This window comes from Myotis yumanensis, unplaced genomic scaffold (genome assembly GCF_028538775.1).
Source record: "Myotis yumanensis isolate MYYU_CA2020_CCGP unplaced genomic scaffold, mMyoYum1.0.hap1 SCAF_12, whole genome shotgun sequence".
Taxonomy (NCBI): Eukaryota; Metazoa; Chordata; class Mammalia; order Chiroptera; family Vespertilionidae; genus Myotis; species Myotis yumanensis.
The window spans coordinates 49,437,706-49,455,806 of record NW_027223763.1 but is presented as its reverse complement, the minus strand read 5'-3'; the positions used below and the strand labels follow the sequence as shown (position 1 = coordinate 49,455,806).

The 18,101-nt window shown below is 43.0% G+C and overlaps 1 protein-coding gene across 1 annotated transcript in view; it reads left to right on the top strand.

The window, feature by feature from the left end:
- The window catches only part of GLDC (glycine decarboxylase), an 80,806-nt gene that overhangs the window by 41,763 nt on the left and 20,942 nt on the right, over positions 1–18,101 (top strand). Inside the window, exons 12-16 of the mRNA XM_070431643.1 lie at positions 913–1,010; positions 1,494–1,578; positions 1,729–1,770; positions 2,975–3,117; positions 12,664–12,739. Coding sequence (XP_070287744.1) covers positions 913–1,010; positions 1,494–1,578; positions 1,729–1,770; positions 2,975–3,117; positions 12,664–12,739 — 444 coding nt within the window. The remainder of the gene's footprint in view (positions 1–912; positions 1,011–1,493; positions 1,579–1,728; positions 1,771–2,974; positions 3,118–12,663; positions 12,740–18,101) is intronic.

Below are 18,101 nucleotides of genomic sequence, written 5' to 3'. Positions count from 1 at the left end.
TGTTACTCATGCTTAAGAAACCATAGCCAGCCCTAACCGGTTTGGCTCAGTGGATAGAGCGTCGGCCCTCGGACTCAAGTGTCCCAGGTTCGATTCCGGTCAAGGGCATGTACCTTGGCTGCGGGCACATCCCCAGTAGGGGACATGCAGGAGGCAGCTGATCAATGTTTCTCTCTCATCGATGTTTCTAACTATTCCTCTCCCTTCCTCTCTGTAAAAAATCAATAAAATAGATTTTTTAAAAAACAAGAAAAAAAAAAAAACCCATAGCCAAACCCAAGATCATGCAGATGTCCCCCTGTTTTCTTCTTAGAGTTTTATAGTGTTAGCCTTTAAAGGTAGGTCCTTAATCCATTTCAATTTACTTTTTCTGTATATTATGTAAGATCTGGATCCAACTTCATTCTTTTGCATGTGTAAATCCAGTTTTCTCAGCACTGTCTGTTGAAGAGATTATCCTTTTCCCCATTACATGATCTTGGCATTTGAATTTCATTAGAATTGTTCCCAAACATAAAAGATCAATGTCAAGTGAGACTCCTACCTGAGTGTTATCATGGTAACTTTTTTGATCGCCTTTTAAAATAACTTACCAGAACTCACTTATTATTCAAGGAACATACAGGAGATGTCAACTTTCTTTGCAGTAAAAATTGTATAGTTTTCCTTATTTTCTGTGGATGAGGTCAATAGAACTTAAAAACAGTGCTCTGGAGATTTTCACAATTCATAACTCCTGACACCTGTCAGCACACCATGTCAGATGCCTGGGGAGGTGGTGAGTGGGTGGGCGGGGGCTGCTCGGGGACTTCTGATGCTCTGTGAGAATACTTGCTGACCTGAGGCCTGGGTGTCCACACGTGGTTCTAGGCACAATTCCTGCCCTTTAGTTTCTGTGGTCTCTCCATGCAGGAGCTGGTTGCTGAAAGCATGGGCGAGGAACTGAGAGGTATTCTAGCCACTGCCTTCAAGAGAACCAGCCCGTTCCTTACAAATCAAGTGTTCAACAGGTTTGTGTGGACAGTGCGACTTCTGCACTGTGTGCCGTGGCTTGGGAGCGCAGTAGAGAGTGGCTTCTGACTTGGATGTGATATTCCCTTAATAATAAATCATCGCCATAAGGATCCCATTGCTGATTTGGGCAAAGCACACATTATTTCCTGTTGGCCCTGACCCCTTGGCACTGTAACCCCTAATTCTACTCATCAGGTGGGGGAGAGTTTAGATGCCTAGTTGCCAGGCTGAAGAGCATACCCAGGAAGTCAACATCCTCTTCTTCCCAACCTTCCTCCTATGCCCACAGGATGCTTCTTGTCCTGGGCCATCCACTGAGGCTTGTGGGGTGCCATGCCCTTCCCTCTGATGCTTTGTTGGCATGGCCCAACGTGATCTGTATGTTGAAGGTAGATCTCAGTGTGGCTGATCTTTCAGGAGGATATGTATGGACTCTCACCTAACTAGATTGGCCCCAATCATGCGTTTTGTGTTCACAGCTATCACTCGGAAACAAATATTGTTCGATATATGAAGAAATTAGAAAACAAAGACATTTCCCTCGTTCACAGCATGATTCCACTGGTAATTATTACTTTTATCCCCCCCTCTTTGGGTCACATGTAATATGCTGCAGGAGGGATTAATGGGTGGCCTTGTGGGGAGATAGAAGGGCTGATCATATGCATCATAGGAAATCACTAATGCAATTTATTTTGGTTGTGCTTCTTAAAGGGATCCTGTACCATGAAGCTCAACAGTTCATCTGAACTTGCAGTAAGTAGGTCACTTCTAAGAAGGAACTTGTTCTGGCTGTACATAACTAGAGAAAACTGCTACTGGGACGGTGAATTAATAACTACTTTAGTAATCCTTTTCCTTGTTATTCAGCAATCTTGGCAGAAACCCCAATTTTACCACAACCTGATCATTTAAATTTATGAGTCAGATTATTTTGAAATATTAAAATAATTATAGTATTTATACCTTCCTACCCTCCCACCATCTTTTGTTAAACCTGCCACATGAAAAGCTTTTATTTTGATCAATTTGTGGTTGTTAAGCTCAGAAGAACCTTAAGCCTTCTTTCTAGAAATCCATTCATAGTGCCAAAGGGTAGAGATTTGAGGTTTTAATTTCTTTCTTGTGTTAACAGAAGATTTGTGTAACCTGCTGTTGTGTTGGTAAGCATGTTTCCTAGGGTAGGATCCATTTCAACAAAGTTAGCTTGTTCCTTTTTTTCCACCGGAGTATTCAGATGTGACAAATCACATCAGGCCAAGGAAATAATATTATATTGTGACAGGAAGATTTCCCCCATTTGCTTTTCTGTTGCTTTGTTCTGCTTAATGAAGAGACAATAATGTACATGCTATGTAAGAGTTTGAATAAACTGTACTTGAAACAACTCATTGGGTTTCATGGATATAAATCTATTTTCGGGCCTTTTTGTCCCTAAAAAAGATAGAGAGAGGTTGTATTTTTGCACGAGTTCGCTTTCTAGGACTCTGGGACTCACTTCTAAAATGAAGACAGTAGTAGAACTTACCTTGTAAGATTGTGGTGAGAGTTAAATGAAGGAATATATTAAAGTGCTGAAAGCAGCCCTAGCCGGCTTGGCTCAGTGGATAGAGTGTCAGCCTGTGGACTGAAGGGTCCCAGGTTCGATTCCGGCCAAGGGCACATGCCTGGGTTGCAGGCTCGATATCCAGTAGGGGGTGTGAAGGAAGCAGCCAATCAATGATTCTCTCTCATCATTGATGTTTCTATCTCTCTCTCCTTCCTTCCCCTCTGAAATCAATAAAGAAAAATATTTTAAAAATAAATAAATAAAGTGCTGAAAGCAGTGCCTGGCACATAGTAAGCACTGCATGTCAGATCATGCTTTCATCATCATCACATCATCATCATCAAAGTTAATATTGTTACTGCTGTTACAGTATGTATATATGCATATGTTTTCTCCTTTCTTGCTCTTCAGCCAATCACATGGAGTGAATTTGCAAACATCCACCCCTTTGTGCCTTTGGACCAAGCTCAAGGGTACCAGCAGCTTTTCCGAGAGCTTGAGAAGGATTTGTGTGAGATCACAGGCTACGACCGAATCTGTTTACAGCCTAACAGGTAAGGGGATTTCATTTCCTGTCATTTTAGTTATTGCTTGGGGTATAACACAACACCCATCTTAACACTTAGAGGTTTGAAGCAACAAATATTTTGTATCCTTCTGAGTTGAGTGGACAGTTCCCCTCCACTGGGGTGGATGACCAGAAGGTCCAAAGTGGCCTCCTTCATTGCTGAGAAGTTAGTGGTGGGCTGTTGGCTGGGGGAAGTTAGTTCAGGCGATGGCTATGGATCTTGGCTCTTCTCTCTGTGGACCTCTCCATGTGATTGCTTGAACTTCCTCACGGAATGATACCAGGGTTCAAAGCACAGTGCTCCGAGGTGGAAGGATGTGGAAGCTGCAAACCTCTTAAGGCTCAGCCTCTGAAGTCACTCAGCCTCACTTCCAGAGCATTCTGTTTGCTACAGCAGGTTACAGGGCCAGCCCAGATTTCATGTGGGAAGGGACACAACAGGGGTGTGAATGTTGAGAGTCATGGTTCGTTGTGGGCCATCTTTGGAAACTAGTTACTATACCTATCAATAACATAGCAAAAGAAAGAAAGTCAAGCACACATGTTAGCTCCTGCGAAGCAGCAATGTCTCAATCTAACAGGGCCAGGAGAACCTGGATCCTGGTTTCTTCTGTCACTAACTTTGAAAGTTCCTTCCCCTCTTCTGGCCTTGGTCTTTTTATCTGCAAAGTAAAAAACTTTGAAGAATAGTGATTAGTAAAAACAGAGGGTTTTGGCAACATCTCCTGGGTACCTTTAAAAAATACAAATTCCAGCCCCACCGGTGTTGCTCAGTGGTTGAGCGTCGAGCTAGGAACCAGGAGATGGGGGTTCGATTCCCGGTCAGGGTATATGCCTGGGTTGGGGGCTCGATTCCCAGTTGGAGGCATGCAGGAGGCAGCTGATAGATGATTCTCTCTCATCATTGATGTTGCTATCTCTCTCTCCCTCTCTCTGAAATCAATAAAAACATTAAAAAATATATAAATTCCTGGGCCCCAATCCAGACCTTCTGATCATAATCTTCAGGAGTTGAGACTAAAAATCTTTATTTTTAAGAAGCAACAAAATGATTCTGATATACAGCCAATTTGGAATCCACTGCATTTGTGATCTCTCTGTCTTCCTGGGAGTGCAGACAGACCTGTTATTGGTGTGGAGTTAAGGTCTTAGGACAGCTTTGAAGAGGAGTTGGTCTCTGCTCCTGGGTTCTCTACCTCCTACGACCCAAGGTGTAATTCTTCCCCAGTAGCCTCAGCATTGGCATCACCTAGGACTTTGCTAGAAATACAGAATTTCGATTTTAAAATTCAGAAATCAAATGATTAAAAAACGGAGACAATTATTGTCTCACTTTCTGAAAGAGAAAGTAACCAAGTTTTAATCAGATATAATCAAGCTTAACCTCCTGTTTGGTAACATAGGCTACATAGCAAAGCCATGCACTTTTTTTTCCCTTTTTAACATATTTTTATTGATTTCAGAGAGGAAGGGAAAGAGAGATAGAAACATCAATGATGAGAGATAGAAACATCATTGATTGGTTGCCTCCTGCACGCCCCCCACTGGGGATCAAGCCTACAACCCTGGCATGTGCCTTGACCAGGAATCAAACCATGACCTCCTGGTTCATAGGTTGATGCTCAACCACTGAGCCACACCGGTCGGGCAGAGCCATGCACTTTGAAAAACAATATACCCTATCAAGCACGAATCCTTTAGGAAGAGGGTAGATGGCACACGAAAGGACATGGAGCTCTTTTAACAATAGCCTTTCAAATCCTTACACAAATAGGAAGGAACTGATTGACATTCATGAAAGTCAGGCTTCAGTATACTCTCATTAAAATGTTATTATTCAGGGTTTTTTTTTTTTTTTTTTTTTAAGTATGAGAGGAACCTGATTGAATTCTTAACCTTAGGCAACAATGCTTTATTAAATGTTGAAAATGAAGAAATTTTGCCCTCTAGTGATGGAATAGGATTGCATCTTCAGTGTCATATTGGAGAGCAATGTTTCAAGACTAATTCTTAAGTCATTAGCTCTTGCAGTAAATTAAGGTCCCAGCCAGAGTCCTCAGAGGCTGCCCTAAGGATGAGGAAGCTTACCTTCCCTTAAAGCAATGGTTCCCAACCCTTTCTGGAAATTAGATTCACAGGGTGAGTTTATACAAATTCTGATGTCCAGATCACAATCCCAGATCCAATCACAATCTCAATGGGGAAAGACAGGAGTGAGAGAGGGGACATATTGTGACATGAAAACCTTGGTTCATGTAGCCAAGTCTTCACTTGGTCGATAGTTAGATCCCAAAGGTTTTTTGTTTGTTTGTTTTAAAATATATTTTTATTGTTTTCAGAGAGGAAGGGAGAGGGAGAGAGAGTTAGAAACATCAATGATGAGAGAGAACCATTGATCGGCTGCCTCCTGCACGGTCCCCTACCGGGATCAAGCCCGCAACCCAGGCATGTGCCCTTGACCGGAATCGAACTCAGAACCCTTCAGTCCGCAGGCCTATGCTCTATCCACTGTACCAAACCAGCTAGGGCGATCCCAAAGGTTTTTAAGAACTTGAAACAAAAGCCGAAACCGGTTTGGCTCAGTGGATAGAGCGTCGGCCTGCGGACTGAAAGGTCCCAGGTTCAATTCCGGTCAAGGGCATGTACCTGGGTTGCGGGCACATCCCCAGTAGGAGATGTGCAGGAGGCAGCTGATTGATGTTTCTAACTCTCTATCTCTCTCCCTTCCTCTCTGTAAAAAATCAAGAAAATATAAAAAAAAAAAAAAAAAAAGAACTTGAAATAAAAATGTCAGGAACCGCCCTTACCGGTTTGGCTCAGTGGATAGAGCGTCGGCCTGCAGACTGAAGGGTCCCAGGTTCGATTCCGGTCAAGGGCATGTACCTTAGTTGCGGGCACATCCCCAGTAGGGAGTGTGCAGGAGGCGGCTGATCGATGTTTCTCTCTCATCGATGTTTCTAACTCTCTATCCTTCTCCCTTCCTCTCTGTAAAAAATCGATAAAATATATTTTTTAAAAAAAATGTCAGGAACCCGGAGGGCTTTTCCAGCTTGGTGGAGAACATAGCCAAAAATATTTAATTACCTTTCCATTTCCTATTGCGCCTAGCATGGTTGCTTTGGCTTGTTTCTCATAACGCGGTGACACTCTTAAATTCATTCAGCAGCTCACAGACACACTCCAGGAATTGCTGGGTTAGAATGATATATAATGCAATGTTTAAGGCAGACAGAAACAGTAGTTAACACCTTTCAAAGATGTTACTCTAAAAGGGAAGACAATCTAAAATTATTATTAGCTCACTTGGCTTATAAGAGTGAGGAAGCTGCCGAAACCGGTTTGGCTCAGTGGATAGAGCGTCGGCCTGCGGACTGGAGGGTCCCAGGTTCGATTCTGGTCAAGGGCATATACCTGGGTTGCGGGCACATCCCCAGTGGGAGATGTGCAGGAGGCAGCTGGTCGATGTTTCTGACTCTCTATCTCTCTCCCTTCCTCTCTGTAAAAAATCAATAAAATATATTTAAAAAAAAAAAAAAAAAAAAAAAGAGTGAGGAAGTTGTTTTTATCTTTAAAAACTGCAGGGTTAATCTTGATTGTAGATAGACTGGCAGTGGCTTCCCCAGAATCTCCTCCCAAGGAAAGATCTTAAAGCAGCGGTTCTCAACCTGTGGGTCTCGACCCTTTGGAGGTCGAACGACCCTTTCACAGGGGTCTCCTGAGACCATCGGAAAACACATATATAATTACATATTGTTTTTGTGATTAATCACTATGCTTTAATTATGTTCAATTTTTGACAATGAAATTGGGGGTCACCACAACATGAAGAACTGTATTAAAGGGTCGAGGCATTAGGAAGGTTGAGAACCACTGTCTTAAGGGAAGGTGGGAACAGGCATAATCAATGGCTCTCAAACTTCACTGCGCATGACAGTCCCCTGGGGGCTTGTTATATTACTAAGCCCCTCCTCCAGAGTTTCTGATTCAATCTGGGGTGGGGCCTGGGAATTTGCATTTCTGACAAATTCCCAGGTGATGCTGATGTGCTGATCTGACCACCATGCTGTGAAAACCACCAGTGTTGCAGGGGTTCCCAGCCCAGGCTGCATATGGGAACTACTTGGGGAGCATTGAAGAACACTGATGCCCTCCCCACCCCACAGAACCTCCTCTAGTGGTGGAGCCCAGGGGTCCCAGCTCCCCAGGTGATTCTCATGCGCCAGTGGGTTGGAGATTGTATGGACCTGGAGGAACACCATAGAGGAGTGAGATCTGAAGCTGGCCTTTGAGAGCACCACCAGTCATGTACATAGTTTATGGCAGAGCGTCAAACACCTGATAACTGCCACATCCGTCTCCTTTCCTGGGCTCACGGTTATCATTGATCATCTCTGATATGCTTTCCGACTGAGTCTAGCGCAGCTTCAGAATCCTCCCCTGCAGAGCTCCAGGAGAACAGATATGGGGGACCTCTGAGTAGGGACTGATTTTCCCAAGAAACACACAAAAAATAGCATGCTCAGAATGCCAGGAAGAAGAGAAAGGATAAAGGATGAAGAGCCTTTTTTGGGAAATATAAAGCAATGGGCAGAAGGGTCTGGCCTCCCCCAATTTCCTTAACTCTCAGAAGTATAATTTTGATGTTTGTAAGGCTCTGAAGCAGTGGTTCTCACACTTGTCTGCATTCCCAGAATTTCTGATTTAGTGTGACTGGGCTGGGCAGGAGCCAGGAATTTGCATTTCTAACAAGTTTCCAGGTGATGCTGATGCTATTGTTTGGGAATCTCCAGTTTGAGGACCACCGCTTTGAGGTAGTATCCAGGTATCTGAAAGGTTAGAGCTGCTGGAATTATCCAGATGTTTCTTTTTTCTTTTTTTAAATATATTTTATTGATTTTTTTACAGAGAGGAAGGGAGAGGGATAGAGAGTTAGAAACATCGATGAGAGAGAAACATCAATCACCTGCTTCCTGCACACTCTCTACTGGGGATGTGCCCACAACCAAGGTACATGCCCTTGTCTGGAATCGAACCCGGGACCCTTCAGTCCGCAGGTTGACACTCTATCCACTGAGCCAAACCAATCAGGGCTCCATATGTTTCTGGACCAGAATTCAAAGGTTAAATATAGAACTTAGCTTCTGTCAAGTTAGATACTGATAGGTAAACACATTCCAGAATGACATGTTGAGAGGGTTTTATTTTAAGCTTATAGAAGTAGAGACTCAGGTAGCATTTGGGGTTCTTAATGTATGCAACAGTTTGGTTAAAATCCTGTTGCTTCCAAGGTATCTGTACTGGTAAATTGTCAGTCACCCTGACCTGTAAACAGCTGAAAAAAACACACACACTTCTCTGAAATCGCATACTAACTGTGGCCATCAGTGTGCACACTATGGTGTGTTAAAAACTATAAAATGATTTCCCTAGACTACTAGGGAAAAGTAAAACAAGAATAGATCTGGCAAATCTAGATAGTTTATACTTTTTTAAAATGTACAAATTTTAAATTACTGGCCCCAAAATTTAAAAACGTTAAGGATCCATAACGTGATAATTTTCTCTAGGACACATTTTTAACACTCTCTGATGTGTGTGAATACAACATCCTATTTGAGACCTCAAAAGCTGTTTTCTCAGCACAGTTAAAATGAAGTTCAGCAGTTGTTTTGGTGACTGCCGGGACTCACTCTAAATCATGAATTATAGCATATTTTGCAATCTGGCAAAATGGCTTCTGTTACTTTTTTAATTAACAACAGCAGCTATAATAATCTCCAAATATTCCAATGTAGCTAACTTCTGAGAAATTTCTGATGGTGTCTGTAAACTCAGCAACTATATTCCTTAGACAGAATAAAGAGATTACTTCATGGCTGGCCAACGATGTCTTCTGCTGTGTGTACGTCAGTGACAAATGTACACAGTTACTGACCAAAATGCCTTCTTTATAGGCTGCAATTGATTTTTTTAAATGTAGGTTTTTATTGTTTTCAGAGAGAGGAAAGGGGAGAGAGAAAGAGATGGAAACATTAATGACGAGAGAGAATCATCTATCGGCTGCCTCCTGCACAACCCCTACTGGGGATCGAGCCCACAACCTGGGCATGTGCCCTGACTGAGAATTGAACCTTGACCTCCTGGTTCATAGGTTGACGTTCAACCACTGAGCCACACCGGCCAGGCTGCAATTCATTTATCATCTTAATCCATCTGAAGTTTTATGCTTAAGAAGTGCTATGCTTTCCGCCTGTGACTCCTGGCTATGCATATTCTGTAAAATCATCCAGAAGAGCAGGCTATGTTCCCTCTCAGATAGACATATCATCTGCAATCTTATTTCTAAAATCTAGCAGAAGGTTACAAGTATCCCTTGGGGTTGAGCTTGTGTGATGGTCCAATAAACATTTTTTCCAAACATCTAAAGATGTAATCCTTGGAACTAAATTGCAGTATTTCTAAATCTCAACCTTTTTGCCCAGTTTCAAATGATAAATGTCTTTGAAATTTACTGTGTCCTTAAACTCTTGTTTTAATCTTGGCAAAAGAGCTGAACTATGACCCTAGCCCTATCATGGGATCTTCAAATTCCACCACTACCCTCACCCTCTTTTCTTTTTCTCTCTCTTTCTAAATTTACATTGAGTAGCTGCCCCGAATTTCCACACTTATGATGACACACTGTTACTAACAGGGTCTAGGTCAGTGATGGCGAACCTTTTGAGCTCGGCGTGTCAGCATTTTGAAAAACCCTAACTTAACTCTGGTGCCGTGTCACATATAGAATTTTTTTGATATTTGCCACCATAGTAAAACAAAGACTTATATTTTTGATATTTATTTTGTATATTTAAATGTCATTTAACAAAGAAAAATCAACCAAAAAAATGAGTTCGCGTGTCACCTCTGGCACACATGTCATAGGTTCGCCATCACTGGTCTAGGTTTACATAATCACAAAACTGTTGAATCCTATCAACTCCAGTTTATTATCACCTTGGTGGTCATTGTGCTTGTTATATGTGTTCTAGCTTCTTCTAGTCTACTGGATGGATTTCTCTGGATTCTTTGTAGAATGAGTCTGGGTTTTGGGAGGGGTTGTCAGTTAGTTTTTACTCATTCTATGTTAATCAGTATCACACGTAGCCATAGCCATTCCTTCAGCAGCCATAGTAAATGCCAGGACTCTCGGGACTTGTTTTTCTAAAACAGTTTAATCTTGTGCTCACTGGGCACTTCTGTGGGTCTGAGGCTCCCCATCCACGAGAGTCCTCCTTTCTGTGGCTGGCTCTGCAGGTCCAGGCCACTAACTGCTTCATTTAAAAGAGATGTCAGAAATTCACTATCCTGCCCGGCTGGCGTGGCTCAGTGGTTGGGCATCTACCTATGAACTAGGAGTCAGGGTTCAATTCCCAGTCAGGGCACATGCCTGGGTTGCCAGCTCGATCCCAGTAGAGGGCGTGCAGGAGGCAGCCGATCAATGATTCTCTCTCCTCATTGATGTTTCTATTTCTCTCTCTCCCTCTCCCTTCCTTTCTGAAAGCAATAAAAATATTTAAAAAAAAAAAAAAAGAAGAAGAAGAAGAAGAAGAAAGAAAAGAAATTCACTATCCTAGCTGCCCCTCCACACAGAATGGTTTTCTGATGATCTCTTAATCTGGGTTATGAAAATAAGCACTTACTTTTCATAATACTTTCTCACCAACAGGTGGCACTAATAACCCCCCTTTCTTTAATAGTGGACTAGTAGTAAGCCATGTGTGGCATTTAGAACTTATCTTCCACACTTTTGAGTAGAAACATAGCTGATTTTAAGAGCATCTCAGGCAAAAATATGGAAATATCGAAACAGCATTTCTGATAAAATCTTTAGCATGTTGACTTTCTCTTTTTTTATATATAAATATGTTTTTACTGAGCCACGCCAGCTGCCTGAGTTTTTAAAAAATATATATATATAATTTTTGCCTGGCCGACCTAGCTCAGTGGTTGAGCTTTGACCTATGAACCAGGAGTTCACGGTTCAATTCCCGGTCAGGGCACATGCCCAGGTTTCAGGCTCGATCCCCTGTGGGGGGCGTGCAGGAGGCAGCCAACAGATGATTCTCTCTCATCATTGATGTTTCTATCTATCTCTGTCCTTCTCCCTTCCTCTCTGAAATTAATAAAGATATATTTAAAAATATATACATATAATTTTTTCTTGTTTAACCACTATGCTGTACACCTGAAACTAATTCAAAATAATATTGAATGTAAACTGTAATTGAAAAATAAACTTTAAAAAATTCCAATGCTTAGCTTTTAGCTAAGAAATAAAAGAAAGTTTATCTAATTTATTCTTAAGCTTTGTGCTTTTAGAGTATGATCTCAAAATAACTGGGTGACTAGAGGGATGAATGCCAAACCACTGGGTCTTCCACCGAGTCAAATGATGGTGTAATTTTGCAAAATGAAGGAAATATGTATTTTGAATGGGATTAAAAAGACCTGTTAGTCATTTCCCTTTCCTTCCTGCAGAGTGTACTGAAAACATTAAATAAGAGTTTAAGATTGACTCAGCATCGCTCACTGGGGTGTTAGTCATTAAGTGCGCTCTAAAAGTGGTGCCTTTCAGGACTGTTTTGTTGGGTATGGCCGGCCGCTAGCAGCTGTGTGCATGTGGGGCCTGGGAAAGCCGACCCTGAGACAGATAGAAATGGTGCCCCTTTCAAAGTGCATAGTTCCTTGGGGCAATTTGGTCATTGACTAAGTATTTGGTGATATAAGAAATCATTGTAGTTTTAGGTGTGATAGTTGTAGTTACATTTAAAAAAAATAATTCTTGTCTTTGAAAGATACATATTGAAGTTTGAATTGATGAATGACATGATTGAGTTTTGTTTCAAAACAATCTAGTTCAGAGTGAGGAGGGTTAGTGAGGGATATAGTTGGAAACAAGATTGACCATCTATAATAATAAAAGCGTAATATGCCAATTGACCTAACCGAGGAACAACCGGTAGCTATGACGCGCACTGACCACCAGGGGGAAGACACTCAACTCAGGAGCGGGGAGTGGGCCTAAGCCATCAGTTGGACATCTCCTGAGGGCTCCTGGACTGTGAGAGGGAGCAGGCTGGCCTGAGGGGACCCGCCCCCCCCCCCCCTGCACAAATTTCATGCACTGGGCCTCTAGTAATCCATAACTGTTAAAGCTGGGTGATAGGCACATGGCAGTTCCTTATATTCTTTACTTTATTTTTATATAATTTTGAAATTTTCCATAATAAAAAATATTTTTTAGGTTCATGGTTCTGAGTGAGGGTGGAAAGGCCCATCTCTGAGTGGGAGTGGGTGAGCTTTAGGGCACAGACCTGGCTGTTCAAGTCCTGTGGGCTCATGCAGAGACCTACCGTGAGCTTTTCATGGTGTCCGGGAGTGACTTTGTGTCACTTGTTGGCGAGCACACGGCCCGGCCCCAACGAATATTGAATGGATAAATGAAAGCAAAAAGGCCCAAATCCTAATCCTTCCCTTCTTGCCTTTGCAGTGGAGCCCAGGGGGAATATGCTGGGCTGGCCACTATCCGAGCTTACTTAGAAGAAAAAGGAGAGACACACAGAACGGTGAGTATGGGCAAGTGGTGCTTGCCCCCCACCCGGTGGCATCGGGTCTAGCTCCCAGGGTCCCTTTCACTCTGTGGGACACCCCCCCCCCCCCCAAAGCTTTCTTAGAAGCAGCTGCGAGAACATATAATCAAGAAACAAATTTCTGTGGACTGGCCATTATGATTCTTGCCTCCAAGACACTTCACTGGACCATTTTGAGGGAAAACATTCAGAGATAAAAGGCTTTTGCTCAAACCCCGTCTGTAAAAGTCCGCCAGTTGGCTGTGAAACTGATCTCCTGAGGGAGTAAGGGGCAGGAATGTTGCCATTCCAAACCTCCTGTCCTTGGCTCAGCCCTGGCCCAAGCCTGGAAAAGGACAGAGGCTGAGCTATAATTCTGTAACTCCTACTGTGCCCAACCACAGTTCTAGTCATATGTGTGCTCAAAAAATATCGAGTCAAGAAATGCTCAATTAAATGATGTCAGCTCTAAGCAACGAAGGAAGATGTGGAACAGAGTTCATGGTTCTGCTTTATTGTTAGCTTTGGGTATGAGAGTCTAGTCTCCAGGGTCCAAACTGTTCTTGTGGGGACCAGCAGGTACAAATGGGCTCGACAGGACCTACCCTCATCTTCAGAGGCAGTGGCTTTAGCAGTTGATCTGACACAGACTTCAAATTGTGGCTGAAGGCCCTGACCGGTTTGGCTCAGTGGATAGAGCGTCGGCCTGCGGATGCAAGGGTCCCAGGTTCGATTCCGGTCAAGGGCATGTGCCTTGGTTGTGGGCACATCCCCAGTAGGGTGTGTGCAGGAGGCAGCTGATCGATGTTTCTCTCTCATTGATGTTTCTAACTCTCTATCCCTCTTCCTTCCTCTCTGTAAAAAATCAGTAAAATATATTTTAACCAATTGTGGCTGAAGGAGTGGTCTTCATGTTGGTGATGACCATGGCTTAGCTAGAACTTCCACAAAGTTCATAGGTGGAGTTCTTAGAAGGAGCAGTGGATCGGAGTCAAGAGCAGGACAAAAGTGTCTGCCCATCTAGGAGAGTTAGAGAAAAGGGTGCTCGGGTGGTACTGGCTGGCCAAGAAAGTGGGATATGATAGGTGGTGGCCCGATCTTAGTCCATTTCTGGTTTTATTAAAACTGGGATTGCTTATGGCTAGTTGCCTGGATTTTGCAATGAGAGAATCTAAAAACTGTTTCACTTCCCTTTCAAAAAAAGGGGAGAGGGGAGAGAACATTTTCTCTCTCATTCCCTTGCTAATTCATTCAGATTCCACGTGTGTTTTCCCAGGCCTTTGACCTGGCTGGGGAATAGAATTGATTTTCAAAGACCTTTGAAAATCAGGACATTCACTAATTGAATAAATTATTGACTACTGGCTACATGCAAGGCACTTTGTGTGCCAGTCCAGAGACACAGCCCCAGGCATTCCAACTTGTGGGTTTTTTTTTCACTTGAGTTTTCTCGTGGTTTTGAGTTCTTCAGCTTTCTAAGGAAGGGTTAGTTTAGAGCTACAGCATTGTTTTTGGACCGCAGAGCCTCAGCACTGTCATCAATTCAGAAAGGAATGTTGAGGCTCCGGTTGTCCAGGGAAAGGATAACAGATGACTGATATTAAGAGTTCCCTCTTCTGTTTTTCCTCCTTGGCCTCTGTGCACTGAGGTAGCCCCTGGAGCGCCTCATCATTATGCTCTTTAATCAGGAGGTGTCTGGGGATCTTGGGAAGGGATCTGTGTGGCCATCACCATGTTGTCCCCTCCCGGACCCCCTCTCGCTCATGGAAGGCTAGCGAAGAGCTAATGGCAAAGGGCCAGCTAAAATTCAGGTTCCACTCTCAGTGATGCTTCCTACCCTCATTGTTTCCCAGTCCTCCAGTTTGACACCCAGAAGTAGATGTGAATGTTCAGGAGTTGGGGAACCAACTGGAAAGGTCAAGGAGAAAGGATGAGAGACCTTTGGATTGGGCCTGAGAGGAGTCCTTTACCTAGAGACTCTTTTCAGCTCCTCCCACCCCCACCTTGTGTTCTCTAGTCCTCCCTTCTCTCTCCGTCCCCTCGTGTCACTGAGATGTCACGAGGGGCTCTTCCTTCCTGAAGGGTGGAGAGGAGCTGGCGCCTCATTGTAGGAAGGGGAGGAAGGGGAGGGGAGGCCACCCAGTCACTGAGTTTGTAGAAATACAGAACTCATGAGTTTGGAAATGTTGGCATCCTTTTCAGATGAAAGATTTTAACTAAAGCTGACTTTTTTAGTTAGAGAAGGGGGAAATGGCTTGTTTACATCAGAGAAGTCTGAGACAGCTGCTCCTGCACAATAGACTCTGATGGAATCCATTCAGATAGGAAGTGTGGGGAAGTCACGTGCTATGGAACCACCCAGGGTCCCAATGGCTCTCTTGTGTCAAGCTGGTTTGGGAAGTTAGTTTCACTTTGCTCTTAGGTTAAATTTCAGGCATTCTTAAAAAGCAACAGCCAACTTCTTGATTCTCCAGTTTAATTTGGGAGAATGCATATTTATTTATTAGATTATTTATTTTTTTAATATATTTTATTGATTTTTTACAGAGAGGAAGGGAGAAGGAGAGGGATAGAGAGTTAGAAACATCAATGAGAGAGAAACATCAATTCAGCTGCTTCCTGCACACTCCCTACTAGGGATGTGCCCACAACCAAGGTACATGCCTTTGACCGGAATTGAACCTGGGACCCTTCAGTCTGCAGGCCAACTGAGCCAAACCAGTCAGAGCTATTTATCAGACTCTTATATCGCAATCACCATGTGCCAGGCACTGTCCTAAACACTTTGAAATAACTCAATTTGCTAGTCAGGTTTGCTAGTCAAAGACTGTGTTTCCTATACAAAGGGAAAACATTGACCAAAAACAACAACAAAACCAACAACAAAGAAACACCTTCCAAAAACTTTTATGTATTTTTCTCTTCCCGATTGCCTGAGGCAAAGTAATGGCCTTTGATTGTTGAATTTTTACCATGAGTGAGAAATTGACTTCTCTTGCAAAGGAGCATTACCCTGAATCCTTCAAGGATCAGCTATGTTGGTTCTACACCAGACATATTGGGGACTGAGGAAAACACAGCATCTCTAAGTGGATATTAATGGATTCATTTTGGATAAACTAAACCATCAAATCTGGGTCCTGTTGTTGCTATGTCCCTCGTAACACCACAATTCTAAAGTGTGAAAAACTTATCTAAAAAATAAATATGTAAATAAATAAAGTGTGGAAAAATTAATATTAAAAAATAAAGTTTCCTAGATCCATATAGAAAACCAGAAATGTCTAACAGCAACTTGTAAAAGAATCATTGACAAAACCACTGAGACTTTTCCCCCCCTACTACTCTTTATATCAGAATGTGTATTAATTTTCAGTGGCTGCTGTAACAAATTACTACAAAATTAGTGGATTAAAATAATACACATTTATTTTCTTACAGTATGTGCAGGCGAAGAGTCTGAAATTGGTTTCACTTGGCTAAAGTCAAGGTTTTGGCAGGGCTGGTTCCTTCTGAAGGATTCAGGGGAGGATGTTTCTTTGCCTTTCTTTCCCCATTTCTGGAGGCCTCCTTCATTCCTTGGCTCGTGGCCCCTTCCTACCATCACGCCAGCCTCTGTTCAGTCATCACATCTCCTACTTCCTTTGTAATCAGGTCTCCCTCTGCCTCCCTCTGATGAGAACACTTGCGAATACATTTGGAGCCCGACCTATAATTCAGATTTCAAGAGGAATGTTAAGGTTCCAGTTGTCCAGTGACTGACCGATGACTGACATTAAGCGTTCCCTCTTCTGTTTTTCCTCCTTGCACTGAGGTAGCCCCTAAAGCTCCCCATCATTATGCTCTTTCACCATCTCCATGTAGCTTCATCCTCATCTTTTCTTAAGGTCCTTAATCTCTCATCTCAAGACCCTTAACTTAATCACATCAGCCAAGTCCCTTTGCCATTTTGGGGATAGGATGTGGGCATCGTTGGAGGCCCCTTATTCAGTGTACCATGGGTGGTTGACATTTTTAGTTTGAATGTTTCCTTTTTCTTTTTGTTAATCCTCACCCGAGGATATTTTTCCATTGATTTTTAAAGACCGTGGAAGGGAGGGGGAGAGACACAGAGGGAGAGACATCTGTGTGATAGAGACACATCGATTGGTTTCCTCTCACACGCACCCCAACCTGGGCCTGGGATCGAGCCTGCAACCAAGGTATGTGCCTTTGATTGGAATGAAAGCTGTGACCCTTCAGGCCACAGGCCGGCATCCTATCCACCGAGCCAAACTGGCTAGGGCGTAGCTTGAATGTTTTTGTTTCAGCAGAACTTCCCTGATATGAATTCTCCACTTAGGCCTTTAACAAATAGTTTATATTCATTTTTAAAACATTTGCCTTTCCCTTCCTTGATCAATGTTCTGCCCCTAGGGATCCTTTTATACCCAGATCCTTTGGTGGAATAAAAATACCTTGTGAGAAAGGACAAGTGACTCTCGCTTTGGTCCTGAGAAATTAAAGAACATTCAATACAAACGGGAGGCATTTAAACAGGAAAACGGCTTTGAGGATAACACAGCATAACCAGCATGAGATGAGGAGCCATTCAAAAGAGGCACAAACTTGCTGTCAGCAGAAGAGTGACAAAGTACTTTCATGTGTGCCTCTGCTTAGTTCTCTTTGTGCACGTGTATTTTTATTAAGGAGATGACTCTGCTGTTTTTGAGGAAACAGCTGTAAGCTAAGCTTTCCTTTTGTAAGCCCATTTTATAATGTGCATCCATTTCTCTTCAAGGGATTGCAATATTGGTTCTGGTATTTAAAAAAAAAAAAAGGAGCCTGGCCGGCATGACTCAGGGGTTGAGCATCGACCTATGAACCAGGTCACGGTTCATTCCCGGGCAGGGCACATTCCTGAGTTGCTGGCTGGGTCCCCAGTGAGGGCATGCAGGAGGCAGCTGACCAATGACTCTCTCTCATCGTTGATGTTCGTATCTCTCCCTCTCCCTTCCTCTCTGAAATCAGTAAAAGTAATTCTTTTTTAAAAAAGGATTATTTTCAGGGTGCTTGTTGCTTCTTTTTGTTGTTTTAGGAAAAGTCTGTAATGCGTTTTCCTGTACTGGGGCGTCGTCCGATCTACTTGAGCATGTGTTTTTGCCTGTGTTCATGTGATTTTGGGGGAGGAAATGAAAGTGATTTAAATCTGGGAATTCTAGCATTGCACCCATCACCCACTTTCCATTAGAATTCGATAGATCTTTAATCTGTAGGTCTTGACACACTTTCTCTTGATCTCTTTAACCTGAAGTGGCCCCCCTTCCCTTATTCCAAGTCCCCGCCCCCCGCCCCTGCACCTGTCCGCTGTAGGCATTTA